Source organism: Miniopterus schreibersii (assembly GCF_964146895.1).
Source record: "Miniopterus schreibersii genome assembly, chromosome: 6".
NCBI lineage: Eukaryota > Metazoa > Chordata > Mammalia > Chiroptera > Miniopteridae > Miniopterus > Miniopterus schreibersii.
This window is the reverse complement of record NC_138107.1, coordinates 15592689-15620602: the sequence shown is the minus strand read 5'-3', so window position 1 is coordinate 15620602 and position 27914 is coordinate 15592689. Positions and strand designations below refer to the sequence as shown.

The window sequence follows — 27914 nt, the reverse complement described above, 5'->3', positions numbered from 1 at the left end:
CCATAAGCCTCCTACCTTTTTAGATGCCCCAAATCATTGTTTCTTAGGATTGGCCTCTAAAACGACTTTCAAGTAATTGGGACAGACAGGCCAATTGACTGGATTGCCTGTTTACCGGACAATCTAGGTAGCGTTGTTGCTTAAACCGGACACCAGCACATCCATTTCTGCTGTGACTCTTCAATGTGTCATTCTTGTTAATCACCCGTTCCCACAGGGAATGAAAACTAAGCTCACAAAGCTCCCTAGGCCCTGCTCTCACTGACTGAATGAGGCCTCCCCCACGTTCCCCCTTGCCTTTTCAGGCTGTTTTCAAATCCCATAAATATAAACACGTGGCTCTTCAGCCGCATCTGTAGATAATAACTTCAGGGGGCTTCCTGTTTACATGGCAATACCCATTTCCCAGCCAAATAAACTCTGGGACAGAGAGCTGAGGTGTTTATTGGGCCAGTCTCGGCTGGGATTGAGTTAACAGGAAACACCCACTCTGGAAGAAATGTCTGATGATTAAATATTTGGGGGGCAGGGGCACCAGGGGTCAAAAACACTGGAGAAATTGCTTTCTTCTTCCGCCTGTCGTTTCCAGTAAGAAACAGAAGCAGCCATGATAAACACGGCCAGCGGCCAGGCCTAGCAAAGCCCGCAGCTGTGCTAAGCCAGCTGCACCAGTGAGGTGGGGAGGAGAGAGGTGCAGAGGCAAAGCCAGGAGCCTCCCTGGCAGCACATCCAAACCTTGGGGTGCCAGGTGATGGGACAGAACAGGCTGGTATGCCCCCACCTCCGGGAAGCCCCTCTGTCCTCCGCCTGGCTGTAATGTTTTAATGAGCCATGTTTCCGCACCAGACCTGTCAATAAAGCCTGACCTGAGAATTTAGAGAGCCTCTAGTCCAGCGGTTCTCAACTGGGGGGGCATTTTCCTCCCAGGGGACATTTGGCCATGTCTGGAGACGTTTTTGTCAGGACTGGGGCCGTGCCACTGGCATCTAGTAGGTAAAAGCCAGGGATGCTGCTGATCCCTCCAGCGCACAGGACAGCTCTCCCTACGTACACACCGAAGAACCACCAGCCTGAAATGATCTAGCCCAGCGCCTTCCCAAAGACAGGAAACTGAGGCCCAGAGGAGCGAAGGGATTTGCCCTAAACCGTGCTGCTCGGCCCAGCTGGAGCGGGAGAGAACGCCACTGTGCCCACCTCCCATGCGATGCCTTTTAAAGTCACACAGATATTTAATTTAAAAGGATAAATAAGTACACATCCTCAGAGAGTTGCAAACAAGTTCCCTGGCCTAAGTTCAGTCAAGTGCTTTTAGGATGTCGCTTAGTCTTAGAAATGAGCTGTTTCCATGGTTTCTCAGAAGACAGTGCCAGAGGGGTAGGAAGGCGTAAATCTTAAAGGAGGCCTCTAACTCAAGTGTGACATGGGCCACTGGCCAGCTACTGAGCTACTCTGCACTAGTTTCCTGGTCCCTGTTTTAGCACTGTGGTCAGCCAAGGCCTACAGACAGCACAGGATGCAGAGAAAGCCACCACTCTACCCGGGCCCTCAGCCTCATCACAGGGGAGGGACTTACCAAAAGCAAACAATGGCCCAGAAAAAAAAATCTGACGACTAGTTATGCTCACCAGTAGAATTTTTCTGAGGCTAGAGCTCTCCGGGCCAAAATCCCTTTTTACTCATCCTTGGGCTTTGGTTGACTTTCTTTTTAAGAACCCAAAAGAGATGTGGGAAGGAAAATAGACTGCCCACTGTGGCTGGGCAGCCAGTGGTCTGACTACAGCCGGGGGCGTACTTGCTGGCCCCTGGTCATGTGCCCAGAGGTTAGAATCACGGAACCATCAGGGCTGCCGTCGCTACACCCTGACCGGTCCCATAGCTGGAGAAAGGGCTTTACCCAGCCCTTTGCCCAGGGATGAGCATTCCTTCCTTCGGACACAGCCTGATAGGGAAGTGAGTTCGCTGCTAGATTCCTCACCCACCCCTCTCTAGGAGAGGGGCAAAACAAGAACCCAGGGCTTACCAAGATTTTTTCCCCTCTCACCAGTAATATAGGATCTCTGCTCTCATTCAGCCCTGGCAAGTCCTATGACCAGTAAGTGCCCAGGTGTAGACAGGAGTAGGCGTCAGACTAGAGAAGGAACCGCGGACGAGAAAAGACCCAATGTACACACATAACAAAACCAAAAAAGCCATTTTATTGAAAATTAAATTCAAACTTCAAATTAATATTACAATCATGAGAAAAATGCCAAATAATTCAATTTACAGTTGCAACATACAATACAAATAGTCCCTTTGAAGTTAAGAGTAAACTCATCCACAATCGTGACCTGTGGCACAAAGCAGAATTTGTACAATATGTGCATGGGAAGCAAATCTTGGGCAACAGCGATTGGAAAAAATAAAAATGAAAAGCTTGTATTTACACAAAATGCTACAAATATTTTTGTTCCACAGAAATCTAAGAATGGTAAAGCATATCCAAAAAATGGAATTTCATTCAGAATACCTAAGAAATTACTGTAAGTTATGGTTTTGGCTGATATATTTCAAAGTACTGCAGTAAAAAGCAAACAGTTATTTGTAAACATGAAGTAAACAGACATCTAAAAAATTCTCACATAGAAAATATTTTTTTAAATGCATTATCTTTTTAAGAATAACAAATTCAAGGTTTGGAAGAGTCGTCCTTTATTTCTTTTATTTGTTATTGTTCTTTCCAATATCATAGATACTGTTTTTGCTAATGCTTTGTGTTTTCATGTATTAACCTAGACTCTGAGTCAGTCCCTTTCCTGGGAGTGGAGAGAGCTCTTCAAGCCAGGAAGCAAATCTTCTCCCCTCTGAATCTGCAAGGGATGGTCCCTAATCTGTGGATTTCTCTGCTCATTTTTGAAAGTCTCTGGTTGGGGGGATAAGGCAGTCTAGAGAACAAACAATAGCTAATCTGTTGAGTCTCCCAGTTCCAGGCTGGATGTCATTTCACAATCTAAAGCCAAAGCTGTGGTACCTGTTCTGGAACTCTGACATAGGTTAAAATTTGTGAGACAACTGAAACAGATAAAAAGGTGACTGTTTGGCCACGCTGTAAACTCCAGCAGTATTTATGCTACAAAGAGAACCATGCTCGTTAACCTGAAGAAAACAGAGTGTTGGATGGTGCGTGGTTCCAGAGCAGTAGTAAGGCTTTGCTTTGGTCTTGAAATCACAAATCATACACATGACCCAGTGCAAATTAAGGGTTCAGTTAAAAAAAAAAGATAAAAGAAAATTTTAACCCCAGGCCAAAAAAAGGGCAGAATTTGATCTAAACATGTGAATTACCCCCATTGGAGTGGTTGGAGTGAGGGTGAAGGATGAAGTGCTTGAATTTTTCCCAAGAAAAAAAATTTTTTTTTAAGTGTTTCTGGGTTGCTGCCTGCAGCCACTATAATAACATTTCAACACAAAAGCATCCCTAAGGTCACTTAGTATGTGTACTGTAAACTTTCAAAAGCCCTTTTAACATTAGAAAATAATGTACAAATATAGTACCTTTTTATTAAATAGGGTACAGCTGGCACTGGCGGTAACATTTTTATGTCAATTAATTAGAATTGAAATGTGTAACCAGACACTGGCTTCTTTAAGTGCTGCTGAAACAAACACACATTTTACACTTACAAATAAATGGACAGTGGCTGCTTCAAGCTACCACACACAAACAATAAATAGTATCAATTACTACTTCCATCTTACTTAAGTTTAATAGAAAAGTGGCTTCTTTTATCTAAGCATACTTGGTATACAACCTTTAGAAGGCAAAGTGTTTTGTTTTGGTTTGGTTTCCCCTCAATTTTTATTAGGAGGAGTCAGGATGAATTCCAAGGGGGACTCCCAGGCAAGAGGCATTGGTCCCACAGCCCGGGAAGCTGTCCTGCGACATTTGGCAGCTTAGAGACGTGGGTTTGAGAATCACTAGAGAGAGCAAGGGGCCTCTGGCCACTGGAGGCAAATCTCTACCAAGTTCTGCCAAAGGGGCACAGAATTCAAACGAAGGGTCCCTGACCTGTGGGGAGGAGGGCGAGGATTTGCCTGGTGGTGTCATTAAATGATCCTGGCTTGGATGAAAGATTCACACTTGAGAATTCGCCATGTGGCAGCCAGGAGTGCTCAAAGTGCATCCTACAGGAGGGCATTAGCTCAAGTTCACAGACAGTAGTAGACACCAAACTCCACATAGATTTGCCTTCCCTTTACCCTCCACTGTGAGAAATCTGAATGTCTAAGGTTGTATTAGGACCCCACAGGCTGTATGTTCTCTCAGGTCAGCTGTCTGCTGGAACTGGCCTGCTCCTTCAGAGGACCCTGCTCCCATAAGACAATGACTTAATTCTGCTCCTTTAAATGCAAACTCTGTGGAGAGGGGCCAGCGGGCCTTGGGTGGGCAGATTTGGGTTCCCCCTGGCCTCCTGTTTGGTAAGGCGGGTGGGATAGGAATCTCGGGTGCAATTATGCTTTCCTGTGCTATGTGTACCATTACTGATCCTCTATCCACATGTGTGGCTTCAGGCTCTCTATGTCTTCTCTATGAAGCCTGGCAATTTAGAGTTCTGCTGTGAAACCACAGAACGTTTTTCTGCAGTTCAAGGATTCTCTTGTGCTTGTCTTTTTTAATATGACAAGAGTCATTGTTATTTGAAAGAATTGAGAAAACCACATCACTCCAGCATTTCATGCTGATAAAGGGCAACCTAAGTGATAAAGGGCTAAGAGTTGTTTTTTAAATCCCTAATTATTGCTGTAAAAGGCAAAGCTGTGTTAGAGGCAATCAAAGATCTGAAAGAACTAAACCTAACATTTCCTTCATACATCACAAAAACAAGCTACATCTAAAATATTTGGAGATGGAAGTTTTTTAAAAATCACATTGTGCCTGGATGAACTGAAATTGCTTAGCAATATTTCAGGTATGGCTCTAGCCCACTGAAGAAATTTGTTATTTAATAAAGAGCACTTTTAGAGACCGAAGTCAACATATCAATACACTAAGAAATGTTTCAAGGGTCCAAATGTCATTAAATAATTATAAATATATCTTTAAAGTTATATGACCATTCACTTAGCAAGTTACCTCAGATTTTACACATATTCATAATTTAAGAAAAACAATAACACACAGCCAACACAAACACTATCTATACCATTATGGCTATAAGAAGGCATTGCCATTTTCAGTTTCGTATGGAAGGAGGCGAGGGTTTCAGGATGGTATGTCTTTTTGGTTAAATGGGAAAAGGCGGGGAGTGGAGGAGTACAAAAAAGTAATATAAAATAACCTTTCCTGATCAGTATTCTTGAAGTCACTTTCTTAAAGTAGGGGAGGGAAAAAACCAGAAACTGAACCGCACAGTTCAAATGAGTACTTGCAGCAAGTCTGAAGGCCGAGCTGGGAACAGTTACACTGTAACGGAAGCATCCATCCAGCTCCTTCCCTTTACGTGCACCGCGACTGGCTTTGTAAGCTGGTCTGCAGCGTGCACGGTCCACACCCGCTGCAACGTGAGGACAGGACGTGTGGTTTCAGAGCACAGAGAGGAAGCGGCTTTGCTCTTCTTCCTCCTGAACCTGGAGTCCACCTCTCTGAATTGGCATACGAACAGGTTATTTATAACAAACCAAACAACAGCAACAAAAATACCTTTTTCCTTTGTAAAAGTACGTGTTTTTTGGTGGGTTTTTTTTTTTTCTATTTAAAGAAAAATAGATAGAAAACCTGAAACCTGATCATGATTGTCTCTCTCGGGCCTTTTGCTTCTCAATAGCTACCCTCTTATGGTTGCAAGAGCATGACTGAGTGAGTGAGTGAAGAATCTTCTAACATATAGGCACTTTGTAGATAGTTAATTGATATACATATATACGCACTCTCTCTATATATGTATATATTGATACATTTGGGATGTGGCTCCCAGATACCGCTGGGCCACTGCTGAGGAATTTCAGTATGGTCGCCAAACAGATTCATCCATTCTGCCACTAGAATTCAAAACAGTTGGGGAACTGCTGTGGCTTCCATCAGCGTCAACACCATCATTCTGGTTGGGCAAATTTGGGTTTAATAGCGTGCTGCCATTCGAGGTGGTGGTGCACGGCGGAAGCATTCTGGAAGGAGAGCGGTCGCCCCCCGGCACCATGGGGAACTGATAGGATCCTGACGAAGTGCCATAGTAGAGATATGGAGTGCTGCTGGTCTGGAAGGGTCCACTCTGGCTTTGGGAAGAGCCGGGGTAGGGTGGTGGCAGGTAGGTGTGGTAGTGAGTGGTGGCGGACATACCGAGGGACATGCCTGAGGTGACTGGCGGGGTGTAAGTAAAGGTGGCTGGATAGTGCATTCGTGGGTTGGAGAAGCGGCTCTCAGTGAGGGATGAAATGCTTGGGAACTGCCTGGGGTCTGAAAAAGGGCCCAGTTCTGAAGCACCTAAAAATTATAACAGAAGATGGGGAAAAAAATCTGTAAATATCAATTAAAATAATGATAGAATTTTTACAAGAGAAAAAGAAAACTTTAGCTTCCCAAAAAGGAACAGCAAGCCACAAACAGATCTTCAAATGCACCGGTCACTACAGTCTTTTTTTTTTTTTCCACTTTACAGTCTTAGCAGCATTTCTCCTTAAGCTCCTTACCCCCAGAGAACCCCAAAGGGCTTTAAAAACCCAAACATGTGCTAGGTCATATGTGTAAACCAACCCAACACTCTGTCATATAGATTCACTCACCAGACTTTAACACTGAATCTTCATTGATTCTCTCTTTTTGTTTCTCGTTGCACCTCAGATATTTGAAAGTGACTTTATTTATTTATTTTTACTAAGGTGGACTAGCTTCATTTTCTCAACCAAATATAGAGAAATTCCAAAATGATCAGTTTTGTTATTGGTACTCTTGGCAGTCCCCCCACTTCATCAATGAAGGAACTTTAAAAAGATACCCTAACGTGTTCCTATCACTTATTTTCAACTGGTGAAATAATTTAAAATCTTCATCTCAGTAACATTAAAAAAAAAAAAAAGCAAACCAGACTGCAATCAAAGAAGATTTCAATGAATTCTGAACTTATCTGGGGGCATACAGGGAGAGTCTAGCCCTTAGAAATTCTCCCGAGGGTCATAAACTAAACAAGTAGGCTTTGAAAAGGGGGCTTAGTTCCTGGAAATCACTACATTTCAAGCCTGATAGTAGACACAGCACCTGATTTAGGCCAGGTGCAGACAGTAGCTTTTGTGAAAGGCTCTCTGTGTAGGGGAGATACGAGGAGGGCACCTCACCATCCATTTATCAGGCCCCTGTACCACATCCTACAGAATTCACTTCTGGCCAATTTGAACGGGTAACATGGAGGCAAAGATGGTTCCCCCTGAAATGTAAAGTCCTTTAGCTACTAAAGCCAACAGTGTGCTTCCTGAATAGACATTTCTGGTGCTTAACTTATGAAACCACAGTTATAAACCACTTCATGTAGAAATCAGTTTTCAAAGATAGGGTTATGATTTTCTAAAGTTGACAGAACTGTGACCAGCCCTTTTATGATACCAGTGTTCTGAAGATTTTGACTGTATCTAAAATCTTTCAGTTCTTTGGATCTCATATCTTTGCTTTTCCGATAGCTGTTATCTCTAAGGGAAAGCATTAGTAATCCTTGAAGGCCTTGGGGAGTAGGTGCTTCTTCTGCCCCATTGTTATTTAGCACTTGTTCTTAGATGCTACAATACTTATTGAAGGAATGACCTTAATACTTTTCCTTCAAGGTGCTGATTGAGAGTGGTTAATTTTTGTTAAAATGCACACTGCCTGCGATCTTCATAAAATGCCAGGGCTTAAGTGCCATGGTGTGCATTTGTAATAAAATGTGACTATTTAAAGCAATATATAGTTAACAAAAGTTTTTCTCACCATTCCGACAGTAGCAATCAGGCAGCCCACCCGGCCCAGCCCAGCAATTGTTAAAAGTCTCACCTGCCTGGCTCTTCTTACTGAGAGGGGAAGGCCAGAGGCAGAAGTCAGAGGTGGCAGTGTCATCATCTGTAAAACGAGGGGGATGAGCTCTAAGTTCCCTTCCAGCTCTAAGTTCTATCACCGTGAATTCCAAGACAGAAGGAGAAGCAACAGCTTTAGGGGAGGGGGAGGAAGAGAAGTTCCCACCCCCTCGTTGGTACTCTCCCGGAATCCACAGGCCCAGAAGCACAGGGTACAAGGCTAGTGAGCGGCTTCTAATACCAGGAGCAAACACTTTCAAGATGACAAACCAAAACTAACACAGTCTGGGCAGCTACCCTCTGCTTTTTATAAATTCCTCCATCCTCAACTGGCCTCTACCTAACCCCTCCCAAAGACAAAATTCTGACAAGCTCAAGTTTAAAAATCTAGCAGTAGTGATTATGACAGAATTGCAAATGGGAGCAGATGAGATTTACCGTCTTCCCCGCCCGCCCTGTGCTTATGAACTGCCTTACAGGCTACAGGCACAACATGGAGGCCACAGATGTTCCTCAGCCCCCCTTTCACTGCAGAGCATCTAGGTGAACTTGAGTTGGCAGAGCTAATAGTTCTAGGCGGGCCACTTCTGTACACATTAAGTTCAATGCTCGGATCATGTGAAAGAAACCAGAATAATGTGGGCAATATCAAACAGAAAGAAGTCACACTTAAAACATCAACGCTTGCTCCCCACAGAAGCAGAGCTCACACAGATAGGCTTGCCAATGTAAAAATGCTTCTCATGGGTATTTATACTTAAAATATACTGTAGTCACAATTAAAATTCCATGTGGTTTCCCTTGTTTTGATGCAGAAGCCTCATTAAAACCCTTTATGTGGGGCCCTGCCAGTAAACTCCAATATGTTTTTGAATTTATCCCTCCACCTCCTCTGTTTTACCTGATACATTTTGCTGATGGTTTTATTACCCATAACATGCTAGGATCACTGCACTTTTTTAGTTTACAGATCCCAGCTAATGCAAATTGACATTCATTTTTCAATTAATGAGCTCTGGTTGTGGTTTAGAGGAAACAATGCAACCAATTTCTGCCAGGTTTTCAGAATTTTGACCAATCATTTTTGGTCACTTGAGACTGTAAGGTCTTGAGGAGTAACTCCTTCTGAGCAAAGAGAGCTAAGGCAAACATTAAAGAAATTATACAGCAATTTTTATAACTTACAAAAAAATAGGATTTTTCTGGAATTTGCTCCCTCATTTTGTGAAGAAAGGTTTCTGAAACATACTGCAATGTGTTCTGTCTGTATGAAGAATATTAACTTACTACAGTATCACATGAGATCCCCTGTATCAGTGATTTTCAAGCAGTGTGCTGCAAGAGTTTTTAAAACATGTAATACCTGACTACTAAGTCAGGGGCACTGACCTCTTTTCTCTTAGATTGTCAAAAAATGACAACAGCCAACACAACAATAGCCATCCATTGTGAATCAAATGTATGCCTATTTTTTGGTCAGATTGGCAAAAATATATATTTTGGTGTCCTGCAGAATTTTAGTAACTAGTTTGTGTGTGCCATGAGATGGGAAAGGTTGCAAATCACTGCCTTATATAATAATCTATGATGAAGAGATGGAAAGAATATAAACCCCTTCCTTATCTTCAATTCATTTATAATAAGTGTTGCAGAAGCTAATGATATAATTATATTTTCTTTCATGAATAGGGTTTTACCTATACTTCTAATTTCTGTTTTGTACATGAATTCAGGTTTTCTTTTAGTCTGCCTTCTCGGGTCATTTTGACATGGTGTCCTAAATTACTCATTCCTGTGTCACTACCACATTACAACTACAAATTTAAAAAATAGACCTATATATATACCAACTAAAGTAAATAAAATGTGAATCTATTTATTAACAGGGTCAAGATGAAAGCCTGGAAAGTTTGAAAAGTACTGTTACCCCAGTCTAATTTTATAAATGTAAAACCAAAGCTCAGTGACTGCCTAGTGATATGCATGTAGCCTCCAAGCTCCCCAGGAATGGTTTAAAACACTAGACTACACCTACTGATTAAATGAAGCCAGTGCTGCCGGAAGCTACTTGAAGCCCATGAGAAACATGGTGCATCTTTCCCATGGGCTGGTTTTACTCAATCTGGAGGCCAGGGTACACTGTACAACAAACATGGATGTGATATGGAGTAAATGCAACACTTGGGTGAATTTTTAGACAAACAGATCAAAAATGACTTTAACAAAACTTTCTACTTGTGAAGCTTCAGGCTATGCCTCCAGAGACCCACAGGCACCCGCTTACCTTCCCCGGGTGGTTGGGGTGCTCTGATGGAAAATCCAAACCCCTCGTCTACTGTTTATATAACCCTAATCTAACCTGCTAATAAACAGGAAAGGGGAGGTCCAGAGAAGGGGAGCCATTTGCTCACAAAACCATGCAGCTTAAGAGAGGCTGAGCCACAAACTAGACAGACCTCTGAATTCTGACCTCTTTGCAATCTTAGTTACCCTGAGGCATTTGGTTGACACAATCACAGATATACATATTTCCTGCCTTAAAAGCCTATTTGCCTAAAACTGTTTAAGTAGGCTCTTCTGGTGCCTACATATTGCCCCAGTGAGAGTTACCATCTTTGGGATACTATTACAAATTTTTAGGTCTTGTTGTTGATCTAACCTACTAAATAGTGAGCAATTAGTTGAGTTGCTCATGGCATAATGAGAATGAGACCAAGGTCAAGGGTTTGATTCCCTGAGGACCTGGTTTCCTACAGATGCATTTCACCCCAGACCTGCTATCTGCACCCCTAGCCATGGTCAGACAGCTTGCAAATGTATGTAGCCATCACAAATACAGATGCAAAAACCTCGCTCATTAAAACAGCAGCAGCAAAAGCTTCTCACAGCCTCATATACACGGGGAAGAATAAATGAATAAAATGCCCATGAAGCACAAATAAAAATAAAATCAATGTTAAAAATAAAAAAATCTTTCCTCTCCCCACAAGGTCTACAGGGGAAAAGGAAATAGCTCCTCTTTACCCAACCAGGTTTCTTGGGTCTTCAAAGCAAGAAAGTGTGGTGGAAAGAAGTGAAACCAAGATAAGGGAAAATAAAAGAGAACCTCTGATCTTTAATCCTTGTGGCCTGCAATCCCCCACTCAGCATCTTTCACACACTGCTTTCTAACGCCAGCTATCTGGGGTCACGCTTAACTCCAAACTGAAGAGTGAGCTGTCGAGGGCAGAGATCTGTCTAATCCTTGTTTGTCTCCTCCAGTGCTTAATAACAATACTTGATGTTTCCAGACCCTTACCTAGTACTTTAACATACATTTTCTCAGTTAGGTCCTCAATAAATAATGGTTGGTTGAAAATGAGCAAGGAGATCTCTAGAATGAAAGGAAATAGTAGTTTACAAGAAATAACAGACTGGGTACTTGCCATTTGAGGCTGTCAGCTAGGAAACACTGTACTGTGTCTCGTCCCCTGTAAGTGGTGCAATTGCACATCCCAGCTGAGGAGGAAGGTTGGGCCAGAGAAGGAAAATGGGGCCTAAATCCAGGTGGAACATACATTGGCATACTTAGGGTCATCTGTCCTACTTTTTTAATTCAAGGGCATAAATGTACATGATGAAAAGCCATACTTCCCAGCGATGAGGTGTGAACTTCAAAGCTTCATTGGGGCCTTTGAAATGATAGGAGTTACTGCTTCAGGCAAATCTCAAATACAGCCCAAGTTCTTTTTATTAACCCTCTCCCGGCATTCTTTCTATTGGTACATGTGATACACAACATCTCCGCAGGGCTGCTCTCCTCTAAGAATCTTCTTCCCCTTCTACATCATTTTGGCTGCCTCTTCCACAACTGCTCTCTTATATACTTTCCTATTTTGCTTCTGTTCCAATAGCATTTATTTTCCATATCATTCTTTTGGGCTCTTAGTCAATACTTTACTGAATTATTAGCTGTTTTTTAGCCTGTTCTCTCCAACTGTAAAGTAAGCTTTGGATGGTAAAGGTCATGATTTATTTTCCTCTCATATCCCTCAGAAACTTCTATATTCTAAGAGCTTAAATTTTTTTTAATATAGACATACAGATGGAGGGATACATGAATGAATAAGTAAATCAGGGATTGGGAACTTTGTGTAATAGTTTGTATATTTTTGACACATTAAAAAATAAATATAAGCATTAAGCAATGTTGACGTCAAACCTGAAACGTATTTCAAATTTCATTCTAACCCTATAAAATGTTGTAAAACTCTCTTTAAAGAGTGTTCACAGCTCTTCCCAGGCATCGTTATGTCACTTGACCTCACGTTTCACACAAGGGCCCGCAAAGGGGAATTGCCGCTAGTGGACGGATGCCTCTGTTTGCCACCAGTGTTGTCCCAGTCTCCTTAGAGCCGGTATCCGTGTGTAAGTCTACACTGGGGAGCCGTGGGGAAAAGAAATGAAGGAGAAATAGGGCGAGGCCAGAAATGTACAGCCTCCAGGCAGGTAGTCAGCATCCTCAGGATGCCAGGGCAACTGCTGCCACTGAGGTCCTGCTAGTTAACATTTGGGGTCGGTAGTAAAGATAACAGAGGCGAAAGCTCACATGCTGTCTGAATTTCTAGACTAGTATATAGAGCCAGTATGTCAGAGTCATCAACAACCACAGATGACCTTTGTAGATGAAGAAACGGAGACACGGCGGGTCTGAGTGACATCACAGATTAAAACATGGTTCTACCCCAGGTCCAAGTTCTACTCTACCTCTGCTGCTCTCCCAGAGCGTGACAGCGGGGAAAGGTGGAGGAGCAGCCTTGGGCTTCCTTAGATCTGCATTCCTTGAAAACACACCTGGAAGGGGAACATCTTCCAACTACACACTACCTTTTCAAGCCACAAGGGGTGGCAGAGCCTTAAAACTAAAGGGTGTCACCTGGACCAGCACAGGCCAGCCACCTTCACACGGCATGACTGAGCAACTCTCCAATGACAGGGTAAAAAATGAGGAAGCTATTGGCGTATACAGAGTCCTCTGCTCTCCTTTACCAGGGTCATGTCCCACCCCTCCTCAGTATGAACCCCCTCTTCATGGCAGGACACATACTCAGGACCCTCCCTGGAGCTTTGATCATGCTCTTCCCAGACCCCCGGCCACCCCTCTTCTCTCCGCCAGACCAAGGTAAGTAAGGACTGTCTTTAGAGCTCACCACTACACAAGGACTTCCCAGGTATCCAAATTCTTATCATCTTTTTTTTTTACCATAAACGTCTTGAATATTTATGATGTAAATTTTACCTCTCCGTGCATTTTAAGAATTGTCATTGGTTTTTATATGAGTATTTTCCAACTAAAAGGAAAGCAAATTAAGAATAAGACCTTGTCTCCTTCTTTTTGATCCTATCTAGTACATAGCATGGTGCTGAGGAAACACGAGTTCTTAAAAAAAAAAAAAAGTGCTAAATGAACAAATTACTAGCATAGTCTTAAGGCAGGCAACGTGACAGAGCAGAAATGCTATGTAAATATTATCTAAAATCAATCTTAGACTATACGCAGGCCGTTACTTGGCATTCTCTACACTGAGGTTTTAAGGGATTTTTACATCAATTTTCCTAATTTCCCTGAATTCATCTCCTCACTAAAATGATCAGGTATCTATCACTAAATAAGTTTACTTCTAATTTCATTAGATAATAACTGAAAAATATACCCTATATAGGAGAAATGTAATGGGTTGTGCTGATGGAGAAGAAACCAGCAAAATGAGAATCTGAAATTAATTTTTTAAGATAATGAAAGGTCAGAATAGCAAACTCCATAGTTTTGCAAAAGAGAGGAAAAGTGCCTCGACTATCCAGTATAAATATTTATTTTCCGTGTTGTAATGAATTGTACTTTTCCACTGCATGCTCACAAATTCTGAAAGACCAGCTGATCCCAAGGCTAAGAAAGTATGCTATGCTGGAGGAAAGGAGGGGGGGAACCCAACAACCTGGCAATGTTCAGAAACTTCATCCATTCCTTAAACTCACCCACATTTTGAGGATATTGTTGGAATAATACATTTCCTCTTTGCGGAGGGAAGAGAAGGCAGGCGGCAGAAGAGGTGCGAGTGTGTGTGTGCATGTAGGGAGGGCGAGACAGACAGAAGGAAGAAACCAAGGTTTGGGGGGTGGGGGGAAGAAACGGAGGAAAAACGAGAAAGATCTTCTTGCTAGGTCTTGATTAAGAACTTTTTAAAGGCTAGGAAGGGTGGATAGTCTTTGAAACCAGATCCGTTGCAGGAAGGAGGCCAGCACCCAGGACACCGTGTCTTTCAGAAGAGGCCACCCACGGTGCCACGGCGGTCATATGACTGCTCTGTCACATCCTGAAGCCATTTCCAGCCCATGCACACGTCTGTGCTCCCATTTAGAGAGGATGGGATATATTGGGAACACACATATGGAAACACTTTCAGAGAATCAGTTTCCATGAAATTCATAATGAGCCAAGTGGCTTCAGATGTGGTTGCGTTCCTCCGATTAGCCAGGAAAAAAAAAAAAAAAAAAGGGAAAAAGGAGGAAAAAAGGGACAAATCCATCCTTTCAGACCTTATTTCAGTTTCAGAGAAATTAAAAACCACTAATGACTTATGGCTACCAAAACATGGAGCCGCAATTAAGGAAGGAGGAACTAGGAAAAAGAGGGAAAGAGGTTTAAAAGCACTGGTCTCTCTCTCCTGAAAACACAGCTTTAAAATCAGTAATCTCATCTTCAGGAGGGAGGAGACTACCTGGGACAGTACCTGCCCAGAGCCGGGAGTCTCCTGACATCCTGGCAGGATGTAGTGCGCGTGCGCACTCGAGGGAGGGCGGGGCAGCGGGGGGAGGGGGAGGCGGGGGCTGGAGGACCAGCTCTTATTTGATAACATATGTGGCCAATTAAGATTATTTTAAAAATTGCAACTAAATGATAAATTGTTCCTAAGTAAATCTTTCAAAAAAAAGCTCGAATGCAGAGGGGACAGCCTGGTATTTTCCTGTGGCCTGTGCTAGTGGTAACTTAGACTATATTAAAAGCAGAAATTTATGAACTGGTTGAGATGTTAAATACTAGACGCTGAAGCCTAGGTGATAGGAGGGCATGAAATACAGGAACGGGACAAGTGGGGGGGAGAGGGGAAGAGGGACATTTAACTGATATTAGTAAGTTAAAACATTGTTTTTATATTAAAAAACAAAAAACTGGCATGTAATAGGGTAAAAATTCACATGAATTTTAAGATAACTTAAGACTTGAAAACGCTCACCGTGCAGGGGCTGGGGTTGTTTGGGGTTATGTCAGCAGATTGGGAGAGCAGGAGCAGTGAAGGAGCCATGGAGTTTGTTCTGCCCTTTGGGGTACTTCAGTGGAAAAATCTGAGGAGCGTTGCTTTCAAGCTTGGGAGCAAGCCTAAACCCATTGTTTAGGAATGCTCTGACTCGAGGTTGCTTGATGATGGGCTGGGAACCAGCACTCGCTATTGCTTAGCAGACCAGTCTTTGCTTTGCTCCAACCATAGGACTCCTATAAGTGCCTTAATATTCACAGTATCCCGCGTGTTACAAGTTTCACTAAGAGGAAAGAGTGGCTACCTGAATAACTGAGACGTAATGGCTCCCCGATCTGCAGAGGATCTTTATCAAAACAGCTACATTATGGCATTAAATCCTCACCACAGCCTTGTGAGGTAGACAGGGTCGGTGACCCAACATTACAGATGATAAACAGGCGCAAAGAAGCGAAGTCACTTCCTCAAGGTTACAAACTAGGAAATGGTAGTAGGGACCTGGCCCCAGGCCTGTAGGGCTCAGCTGCCACAGTCTCCTCCCTGAGGTCGGATTCGGGGCCATTTTATGGAGATTCTAACAGATTGGCCATGTCTGTCTAGAGGGCAATGATGAGAGGGTTCTGATCAATTCAATGACAGCCCTGGGGATGGGATGCGGAATGGGGAGGCTGTGTGCTATGGATCTGCCTGCCATGCTTGACTCAGCCGTGGGATTCTCCCACCATCTTTACCACTGATGTTCTGGGTGATCTTAAGCAAATCTTGTAAGTGACCTGGCAAAAGTACACAGAAAACAGCAAACATCTCCATCTCGAAAGGGCGTTTTGTTACTGGTACTATGTGAACTAGTAGAGCCAGAGAAGAAGGAAATTGGAAAGACTGGGTCCAAGCTAGAAAAGACAGGAGAATCTGGATGCTGAAATTCCCAATTAACCCCACACACCCAGCTCCAGGCCCAACCAAACTCTTCTGCTGGCTGCAGTGGGAAAGGGAGCAAAGAATCACCATAGAGACCACATTCCACCACCCTCTGAATGCACACACTGTGTTTTCAGATGGAGCTTCAATTCTCCACTTCTGAAAGTAGGAACAGTTCTGCTCCTTTAAATCTAGCACCAATCCAGTCTCATACAACCCCTGTAAGGAGTCTAGCACTGATCCTGAGAGGCCCAGGAAAAGGGAAAGTTGGCTCCAGACAGCAGCTGCCCCAAGGCACTATCACTCATAAACCTGACAAGTTGGGAGATAGTTTTTCAAATATAATTCCCCTCAAACGGTTTAGAGCCCCGAGGCCATCCTGGACCTTAAAGCCGTGATTCAAACCACCAATGCCCCAAGAACCAGAACTTGAACCAGTTTATCAAAATGCTGTTCAGTCTCTAAGTCAGCTCCAAGAGGTTTGGCTATCCCAGCCCTAAGGCAATCCATATTCATCTAGGACCAAAGCCACAGGCTTTAGCCACCTACTGTATCCCACCCAGAACCTATCCTTATCTTCGCCCTCTCTCCATCTACAGTCAGATGCAGCCACTTACCTGCTCCCCAGTGTAGCCCTGGGCTGATCATGCCCTGGGATTGGTCCCTGTCTCAGGAGGAAAATATAAGAGGCTTCCTGGTTTTGACAGGATCAAGATCCACTTTTGTTTGTGTGATGTACCTTCTGCCCAGATGGCTTATCTGGGCTCCTGAATCCTTGTCGTGTCCAACACTTCCTGGTTCCTCAGGATTTCTTGTTCACCACTGCCTACCTGGTCTGTGACTTCATGTCATGCTTTTTTTCAGGTATGTGCACATTTCTAGATCTCTTATTAGGCACTCAACAAATGTTTGCTGGAATAATAATCTCGTCACAACTTACCTTTCCAGTCTTGTCTCTCACTCTACTCCTTCACGAACTCTCCAGTCCAGTCAAACTGGACCCTTGTCTGTTTTCTGCTCCCCTCCAGTTGCCCACCTGCATGCCTTGGTGGTCTGCATTCTTCTCTCAGCCCTTACTATCCCCACCCCGTCCCTCTCTCAGTCCCTTGAAATCCTAGGCAGCCTTTAAAATCGACCTCCCTCTGCTTTAGAGTCTTAGGCCACAGTCACCTCTCCTTCCTCTGCACTTAGCTCTTCGTTTGTAGCTCTCTCAGAGGCACGCACATGCGGAGAGGCTACTGCCACCTTATTACTTCTACTAGCCTAGGAATTCCTTGACAACGGGAACTCTGTCCTCTTATCTTTAAATACAGTGCAGCCCCTCTCAGAGTGACATGCAGAAAGTATTTAAGTGTGTGAGGAAAAAGGCACGGGAATCCCGGGTTTGACCTAACTCTTCTCTGATTTCTTCCTGCCCATCTTCAGCCAACTGCTTTTCCTGACCTCCTATCCCTGTTCATCAGGCCCTCAAGGGCTCAGGTTCGTTCCAGATGCACAGCTCTGCTCTGATCACCAGGTTTGGGGTGACCAGACCCCTCTTAGTCTATCCTCTCTGCTGGTTTATTCCCTTATCCTATGAGCAAAAACTTTTTCTGGCTTCTTTCAGTCCCAAGCAAACTATTCTGTCCCATATCAACACTGACTCTTAAAAATAATAACTGAATTTTAAGTCTCGAATTTATATATTGCTTTTTAAGTTGTGACTGTTTTTACATACATCTGGTTTCGTGTTCACAAAAAGCCTGTGAGGTAGGCATGACAGGTACCAACTGATAATGCAGCTAGGTCAAAGAGTGGCTGTCTCACGACACAACCAATTAGTAGCACAGCTGAACTTAAACCGCTGGGTTTCCTAATTTGTGTTCCTTTTCCCCACTAGACTTGTCTCCTTTGCATCCACTACTTTTCCCCCTAATAGAAGTTTAGAGAGGGGAAAGGATGCTATTTCTATAACAACAAGGGACATTTCCATTGAACTTTTTAGAGCAGTGATGACTGGCATGCCTTCTCACACTGGAGGTTTAGATCCAACAACATCAGAAACCAATCTACCACCTTTTATTGAACTGAAAAAAATGACTCACTTTGAAAGGAATTTCTTTTTCTATCTGGCTAGGATTTAGCCTGAAACCCTGTACTAGAGCCTTCGTACTATCCTGACACAATTCTCCTTATGTAACTTCCGAATCCCAATGCAGTGCCGTAGTAACTCGTTCCCCTGACAGTCTCAGAGTTTTTCCACTCGAGCCCTGCACACGGAATTAACTCAAAACTTCTGCAAGGAAAACGTCCCTTTCTGAGTTTGACTTGGCATCAATTTCAAAGAACTGTTTGTATATTTTAGAATATGTAGAATTTTCCTTTGATTGAAACCTCTCTTTTAACAATGGACAAGAGATGATTTCTTTTCTGAGTGATTTAAACAAAAACAAACACATCTTAGTTACATAGAGCCTTGTTCTCAAAGTGATTTTTTTGAGAGAAATCAAACCCTACAGATTGTTAAGCATTTGGCAAAAGCCTTCAAACAGCCAAAGCCAAATAGTGAACTTTTCCTTGTTGAAGGAGATAAACAAATACTAGAACAAATCGGGGGGAAAAAAACAGAACCTTCTTTCACTTTCTACTCTGCTCAGTAACAATCCCCTCTCGATACACACATGCACCCCGTCAGAGGGGTTGCATCCTCAATGTTTATTCCTGCTGCTACAGTAATAAACTTGCCACAAATGGACATTTTCAACATCTGTTTGTGGCTGCTCCCAGGATCCTTGTATGTCTTTGGGACATGAAACCCTCTGTCTCCCAAGTGTAAACAGACACACCTAATTGTGTATAAGGTGTCTGAGAAGAGCTACTTGTTTTTGATGACCAAAAAAAAAAAAAAAAAAGGGAGGGACTGAGTGTGCTGTGGGACAGACACCCAGCAGTAGCGCAAGTTCTGTCTGCCTCAGACAAAACCCAAGCCCCATTTTTCCCAGCCTGAGAATGCTATCTACTGAGTCCACTTCAGATCTGGACCCAACAGCTGATGACTAGTCAGGAGAGATGGTGCTGTAACAGATCCAGGGCACAACTGATTCAGTCTATTCATAAAAATTTGATTTTAGGGTGAAAAGAAGAAAGGAACAAAGGAGGAGGAGATAAGTTGGGGGTAGCTTTTTCTTCAGATTACAACAGCATGTATAGCAATAACCGAAAAAAGATGTCAGCGGCCTATTAGACTTGTAGCAGGAGGAAACGACACTAGAGCACTGGACTAGCCATTGAGGCTGTGAGTTCTGGTCAGTGCTGCTCCAACAAGCAGGGTGATCTTGGTGGAGACCCTCCCACTCCCTGACCCATACACTCCTCATCAGTAAAATGACAGAACTGGATTAAATTATCTCCATGGGTTTCCAGCTCCAAAATTCTGATCCTGCTATATACATACAGCCTTGAGAATTCCAAAAATAAAAAATTCAAAAATTCTACTAGAAATAGCATTCCTCTTAAGGAACCCCCCCCAGTATTACAGTTTTTGAAAATGAGGTATATCTACTTTACAAAATACACCCAGGTTTTCTCTCTAGAGAAAAATGTCAATTAGAAAACTTAGATTTTTTCCCACAGAATAAAAGAACAGAATTGTTAACTACAGTTTGCAACAGAGGCCAAAAGAAAATGGAAACACTATTAGCTTTTTAAGAAAGTTTTTCACTAAATTTAGCAGTAAAAGGGCTAAAAGTAGCTTTAGGCTCACATATTCAACGAGAGACATGATGTGATCTATTTCTTTGTTCTAGATTCTTCAAACCAAATTGTTTGATCTGAACTATCTGAAGTTAAAATTAATATTTTATATCTACCTTTCCAACTCTTGCAGGATAGGCTATATTGTTAAGCAGAGTTTAAGTAGCTTAAGTGTTCATGCCCCATGTATAAAAAATATATACTCTGACATTTTAAGATTTCATAAATATGTATACCTTTTTAACCTCTGGAATAAAATTTAGATTTATAAAATTAGGAGGTGGGTTATTTCCACTATTATTTTTGGTAGAAATTGAGTGAATTTTACCTTATTTTGGGAACTCTGACCTGCATCAAGCATGAACACTGGCAACCTAGTGAGGATTACTGGGGTCAAGTCCCCGAGTGCAGCCTGGAAAGATCAATGTGATAAAAGTCCCTCTGAGGACGACAGCCACAGGCTTCTGTAGGAAAGTGGTTCTGATATGGAGACTTCCATGACAAATGAGAGTGGGAGCCTAAAGGCTTGAGGTTGAGTGTTTACTCTCCCTTTCTCACGTGACTGACCTAGAACAAGTCTCCGTGAGTCTCTGATCCCTAATTTCCTACTGGTAAAATAAGAACTGTAAAAAGATCTACTCTCCAATGAGCTGTTGTGATGATTAAATGAGATAATGACACTATCTAAATATAATTATATAATAATTCTAAAATAATTAAATGTAATATAATTATTAATACCAAGTTCTGCTGGGCTTATTTTGACTGTCTCTTTTGGTCTTAGTTGCTATAATTCTTCCCATTTCTCTCTGCACCTAATCTGTCTTAGGTTCTAACATGGGCTCTTCATCTGGAAGCTTTCAGTGATTTCTGCCATCAGAAAAGCCACTGTTTCAGAGGACCTGAGTGTCCTGGGTCTTTTCCATGTCCTCACTCTCCGGGGCTTCTGAATCACAGCAGTATGAGGGTTCCAGGTTCCCCCCGGGATGCCTCCTCCTTCCTGGTGGTGTCTCCAGTTTTTCTCCAGGAGACTTGCCCCTGCCGAGCCTCCGCCTGCCTTGGCTAACCCAGCCTGCAGGGCAGCATTCGCTGGAGAGCGCCTGGCCTGTTGTCAGCGTCCACTCGTTGTCTATCTGCCTGGCCATGCGCCTCCTCACATGCTGTGCGAGGCTGTGGGGACCCGCAGCTCTCACTCAGACTGTGCTTGTACCCGTCTCCTCCCTCTTGCTCTGTTTCCCTCTGCGCTAGCCGGTTTGTTGGATTTGTCAGAGCCACTTCCTTGCCATGCATTTCTAACTGAGAGTTGTACCTCAGTGTGGATGGCTCCAATTTGCCTTTGACATAACCTAAAAGTGCTACGGGCTTATTTTATTTTTATAAACTTTCAGAAAGATTTTTTTTTTTTCTTCTAACTTTAAACTTAGAAGTTCTGTAATTTGCAGTTTGGAATTTGACCTTTTTATTAAATTGTTGGCAGGGTGGGGGTCACCTCGGTGAAATCATTTTTCTCTTTTTGGCACCAGGAAGCTTGGCAAAGAAGAGCAGGACGCCACAGCTTGGCCATCTGCACGGACCCTGCCATGAAGCTGCTCCGCAAGTCCAGAGCTGACACTTCAAACACGAGCCTGGAAAGTCTGCGCATGGGCCGAAACATAGCCACAGCCCCAAGTTTTCTAGTTCTAAGGTCCCTAAATATAGGCCTAGTTACCTATTTCCTTATCCGCTTTTGCGGTGACTCTCAGCACCCTACTGCCGTGCTGTGAAAAAGAACAGTACCAAAGCCTTAAGACTGGAGGGCGCCACGAATCTTAAGACCACTGCTCATCTGACAAGGAGGAAAATTATTTTACACATCTGGACCGTCAGGAGTCAGGCCTTTTGGCTCCTGGGGAGAAAACACCCCTTTTCCCAGTAGAGTACATTTATTCCTTTCAAAAGTGACTTTTTTTTCTTTACAGTGGATTGTATCTTTACAGTGCATTGCATCTTGACAGTGGATTGTATCTTTACAGTGCAGTGGATTGCATCTTTACAGTGCAGTGGATTGTATCTTTACAGTGCATTGTATCCGCTGCTTCAGTCCCTGACGGGAGCCTCTGAGTCTATTCTCCTCCACTGCCCTATTCTCAACGACAGAGCCGGAGGGAAAGGTGGAAACCAGGTCTGACAGCCAAAGAAACAGCAACCCATTATGCAGAGCTCCAATCTACAAAGTTGTCAGAGCCCTGGAACTAGTCTACATTTCCCATTCTATGAGATGCCGACAGCTTTGAATGGTATCTTATTGTGCGTCCTTTGAGCTTCCAAACTCAAAATAAATCCACCAAATAAAGTAAGAAGATTACCTACTGGAAAATGTGCTCCCCAGATTCTGAATGAAAACAAACAAGTGTTGTAACTGTTTTCCATACATACACCTCTGCACCTTGGGATTCAGGAAAAAGAGGAAGCTGTGTCTATGGGAAACACTCTTCAGTTACTTTCCAAGCAGGAAATATAAGAACTGCTCATAGCTTCACAAGATCTTGAAGCTCATTTCTAGAGCCACGAATTGCAGGTTTTGGAGAGGGGGGATGAATCTCTTTTTAGGGCACAACTAAAGGATCTAAGAAAGGAGTGAAAGATGACTACACCAGTCATATTAATAATCTCATCTATTTAAAGCTTCCTCCTTTAACCTTAGTTTGTATTTTTGAGATTCTGCTTAGAACAAGTTCCTTGTCCCTTATCAACTCAAGTTATTTCCAACTTAAGATATGCCCCAATTTCTCAGTCCTCTGGGAAGAAACTGTCCTGGATGTTGACTCCATTCACAGGAAGGATAAGGCTGGTCTCTCACCTGACTTTACTTTTCTCTAATGCAGGATGTTGGCCTGCAAGCCTGTTGCAAGTAACCACTAGCCCCTGGCCCAGGAGTCTTCTCACTTTGAGGCTGTAGCTACAAACTTCCCAGTATGATCATCTAATGAGGGCCTGGATAGCCAGCTTGTCACACAAGTCTAGTGATTTTCATTTCTTTCCGTCTTAAAAGCAATAAAACAAATTGGTGTGTATAAAGACTGTGAATGATATAAAAACAAACTACCTACATGTTAAGAGGGTGAGAGGAACATGTAATGCTGGTTAGTCGCCCAGATTAATCCCATCATTGCACTTCACTGCACTGAAGTCTGGGTTTGCACAAGGCCAAGAAAGGGGAGCTACTGGAAATAATCAGATTAATGTGTCAATGAAAACAACCAAACCAAACACCTCAGCTCTCAAAATGAACTTCTGGCCTGAATTTTCCAGACTGGTGGTTCTGTATGCACACTTAATAAATAAAGCAATCCCTGAATTACCACGTCATTATGGGGTATGTAAACAATATCTAAAGATTAACTAAAAATTTATAAGATGCAATATTATTCCTTTTAAAGTAAACTAACAATTGGAGGAAAGCATTACTGAAACATTTTGATGATATAGGCAAAATACCCTCTCCAATCCAGAGTCTCTGCCCCCCACTCCCATGCAAGCACAAGGTGCCATCTCTCACCAGGGTGACTGCCACAGCCACCTGGCCACACTCTTTCTTCCTCCCTCATCCTCTTGCATAGTTCTTCCCCTAAAAGCCAGAGTGATCTTTTGAAAATAGAAATCCATTTATATCGTGACCCTGCTTAAAACCTGCCAACGGCTTATCACTACACCCACCAGCAAATCCAAACTTCTAACCCTGACCAGTAAAGACCCTGCATGACCTGGAGCCGACTATCTCTCTGGCTTCGTCCCATCCTCCGTGCACGCCAGCCGCCAGGCTTTCTTCTTCCCACCTCAGGGCCCTTGCACCGGCTTTTCCCACCGCCTATAACGATCCTCGCAGGCTATCTCCTTCTTGCTATTTAGATGTCAGCTTAAATGTTTCTTCCTCATCACAAACACTATTTTACTTTTTTCACAGTACATATCCCTAGACCATATTTTCTTATTTTCAAATGCCTCCCTTTCCCAGTAATAGCTAACATTTGTTGAGTACCAGGCATTATTCTAAGAGTTTTAAGTATATTAACTTTCCTTTGGTCCTCATAACAACCTTTTGAGGTTGGTGGTATTGTTATTATCAGCCCATTTTACAGGTAAAGAAATTGTGGTACAGATAAGCTAAGTAAAATACCTAAGATCACAAAGCTAGTGAGTAAAGAAGCCTGGATGTAAACCCAGGGAGTCTGGCTGCAAAGACTGTGTTTAATGACTAGCCATATACCAGTAGAAAAGCCCCCTGAGCCTTTCTGTCTCCTTTGTTGCTGTTTCTCTGGTGGCTAGAACAGTCTCAATAAATGAGTAAACTTAATGTTGGTAATAATTTGTATTAATAAAGATTTTTATCCTGTGGTTGTAAAATAATATGATAACAATGTTTTGCTAAAAGGAACTTTGTTATAATTCAAATCATATTTTCTTCAAATATATCTAACGTATTTAATATAGAAAGTCTGGTCCTCTGATCCCATTTATTCCATTATTAACAAAATTCACCAGTTCTTTTGTTTTAGTAACCTTTAGTTTATACAATTCTCATTTCCCCAGTTAGATAAATTACACTTCATTATAACCATTCTCAGGTTAAAAGGGTGTAACAGTTAAGTTACATAAAACCACACAAGGGCATGTAAATGTCAATAAAATAAAGTTCCTTAAATTTTAAATTAAAGTTGGGGTTCCTAAATCTGTCTGCATACTCTGACACATGTGCACATATATAAGACTTCAACCCACACAGTTCAGCTGTGGTCAAGGTCTAAATGTAGGTCCTTTGGCCTTAATGAACCTGATCTCAAGTTGCTTCTCTTCACAATCAACTGAAGCAGTTGTTCCTATTAATTTAGTTCATAAATCAAATACTATAATAGCCTTTATTCTTATTATAAATATGAATTTATTCAGAGCAGGTATTTGGTTTTCTGATGTGCTAGTTACTGAAACTTTACTGTAAGAAAACTTACCCTTTCAGGCCTTATTTTAGATTCACTGATGTTCAAAGCTTTATGATGTACTTTGGAGAATATCTAGCCCAACTAACTCATTTCACACCAGAGGAAACTAAGACCCGTAGAAGTTAAGCGGCCTGCTCAAGAACATCAAAATTAGAAGACAGGTTCCTCCATTCCCAACCAAGTACTATTTCCAACACAATGCCAATGATCCTATGAGTGTTTAGTCACCGTGCCACATGCCTGGGCCTTGGAAGAAATGTTTTCTGATAAACAAAAGTAATTCAACACATTTTTATTGAGCAACTGCTATTTTATCAGTGTTGGGTTCAACGCGCCTTTCAGATGCATGTCCCAATGTAAATGCTTCAACCACTTGGTGGATTAAAGAGGTTATTTGAGGTTTGACTAAGCCTTCGATGGGGTTTTAATCCAACTATATCAATAATCACTTTGAACATCAATGGCCTAAACGCACCAATTAAGTCACAGGTTGTTCAATCTCAGCTTGAATGTTTCTTCCTCACCATGTCAACATAAAACCCAACTGTATGTTATCTACAAGAAACCCACTTTAAATATAAGGACACATAGATTATGTGGAGCAACAGGAAATCTCATTAATTGCTGGTGGAATGCAGAATGGTACAGCCATTTTGGGAGTTTGGGAGTTTCTTACAAAACTAAATATACTTTGACCACGTGATCCAGTGAGTGCACTCCTTGGCATTTACCCAAAGGAGTTGAAAACTTACGTCCACACAAAACCTACACACAGATGTTAATAAAGTACTCATACTACCCATGATGTGGTACAGTGTTACTGAAAGTAGACTTGGAGTAGTTGTAAATGTATGTTGCAAACTCTAGAGCAACCACTAAAAAAAGATTTAAAAAGAAGCATAATGATATGCTAAGAAAGGAAAAAAGATGGAATCATATAAAACACTCAATTAAAACCACAAAAGGAAAGAAAAGAGTAAAAAAAAAAATAGACTAAAGAACAGGGGCAAAAACAGATAACAGTAAGAAATACGGTAGACGCTAATCCAACTCTGTCAATAGTCGCTTTGAATGTCAGAGGTCTAAATGCACCAATTAAAAGACAGACTGTCAGAGTGCAAAAAAAGCCAAGACTGAGCTAATGCTTCAAAGGAACTGCACCTGTGACACCTACCAACTTCTAAGGTCAGAAAATAACTTTAACTTTCTCTTAACTGCCCAGGAGGGGGGTCAAACTCTTTCCTTTTTTGAACCTTTAGGCCAACATTCCATGACACTTTTAAGCAACGCTGAGAATATGCTGTTTTCCTAAGGTGTAGTTTGGGAGCTTACAGGTGGTTTGTTTTGTTTTGTTTCTTTTAACGATGAGCACCACAACGCTATTATCAGACTTTTTTTTTTTTTCTTTTCCAAGCCTGTTTTTATTTCCTTTGTAGTTTTTATTTAGAAAGGGTTCTTCTTAATTATGCATGGGTTTACTGTGACCACATCAATGGGTTTCTCATTGATTTATCATGAATCACTGCTTTCCTTGGCACAGGGTGGGGTGTTTACAACCATCATTATATTTGTTACTATTATTCCACTAACTATGGCATTATCACTAATTACAACAGGGAGCTAGAATGGTGACTATTTTGGTTGGGGAGAGAGCGGTGAACTTCGGATACAGAAACACCAGTCCAATTCTCATCTGCCATGCTTGGCTGCCGTGTTCCTAGTTGGTCACCTAAGGCCAAGGTCTCTCTGGAAGAAACATGACACCTTCCTGCTTAAGAAATCTTTTGAGATACTCAGGGACAATACTGCCTGAGCAGCAGGTCATTTTAATTTATGTTACTTTCATGGATTTAGAGATTTATGAATTTCTTGAGACTCACCTCAAAAATAATAATTTAGACAGTATGTCAAATGGGTTCCTAGATTTGCCTCAGAACAAGTCACTGAAACTCTGGCTCCATTTAATTATATGCCTTCCTGTTGGTTTTTCAGGAAAAAAAAAAGGAGTCTGAAAATGACTCTGAAATATTCAAAATAAAATGTTGTCTAAAAATGAGTCTGAACAATTAAAATCAAAGTGCTGTCATCTGCATTTTATTGCATAGGATTTTAATTATAAAAAAACTTTTTACATGTTTAGTTACCTCTTTCAAACATATCTCCCTAAGTTTCCCCTTATAACTATTTCTGTGTATTAACAAACCTAAAAACTAACTTAAAACAATCTTGCAGCTTCTCGTTCCCCTTTCTACCAGCAGTAATCAATTTCTATTTCCTGAGAAATCAATGCTCAATGAAGTACCAAAAGAGTACTAAGACATGTTTCAATGGTTCTGTTTTTCCTGAAAAGTAAGTGGTACCTTAGCTGATATTTATGGAGATCCCAAATAATAGGTCTGTCAAGAATATTTATATGTATATTCATTCTAACTATGGTGAAGAGGTGAATACATGCATATGTGCATGTGTTTTATAGCATAGAGCTAACAGTGTTGCTTCCCTTTAAAGAGAGTGGAAAATTTCATAATATAATAACTTGCTAGGAACATATTTGTGTCATGGAATATGAAATTAAGGTATACGGCAATTGTTATTAGTCTCCTATACAGTCCCACTTCTAGATCTACAAGCCCATTCCTAATGACAATCATGACCTAAGTAATCCTGAAGCACACAGCACTGACTATGGGGCAGATCCTTCTCTGTGTGCAAATACTTCCCATGAGCATCTACAGGCAGAGCATGAACCCAGGAGTTGCACAGACAGACAGCAAAGGATTAGAAGGCCAGGCCCTTAGCCTCGAGGAGCTATCAATCTCACTGGGGAAAGATAAGATCTTATATATTCTTGTAATATCTTAAGAAACATTATAAAACCACACATGTCAACAAGTGTAATTTTTTTTCCAGTTGAAAAATGTCACTTTTGGAGCAACTCAGACTGAAGTATAATCTGAGCAGGATGGAATTTTTTTTT

At 42.0% G+C, this 27914-nt stretch overlaps 1 protein-coding gene across 9 annotated transcripts in view; it reads right to left on the bottom strand.

The window, feature by feature from the left end:
* RUNX2 (RUNX family transcription factor 2) overlaps window positions 1-27914 on the bottom strand; it is a 306549-nt gene that overhangs the window by 98442 nt on the left and 180193 nt on the right. For 5 of the 9 annotated variants that reach the window (XM_081140284.1, XM_081140286.1, XM_081140289.1 and 2 more), the window contains 2 exons: window positions 7997-8062; window positions 2175-6460 (listed from right to left, as the gene is read on the bottom strand). The exons of 2 other annotated variants lie outside the window; for them this stretch is intronic. In XM_081140284.1, coding sequence (XP_080996410.1) covers window positions 5982-6460; window positions 7997-8062 — 545 coding nt within the window. In that variant the 3' untranslated portion in view covers window positions 2175-5981. Of the gene's footprint in view, window positions 1-2174; window positions 6461-7996; window positions 8063-27914 lie in introns of those variants that run through there. 2 more of the 9 variants (XM_081140287.1, XM_081140285.1) reach the window with 2 other exon arrangements.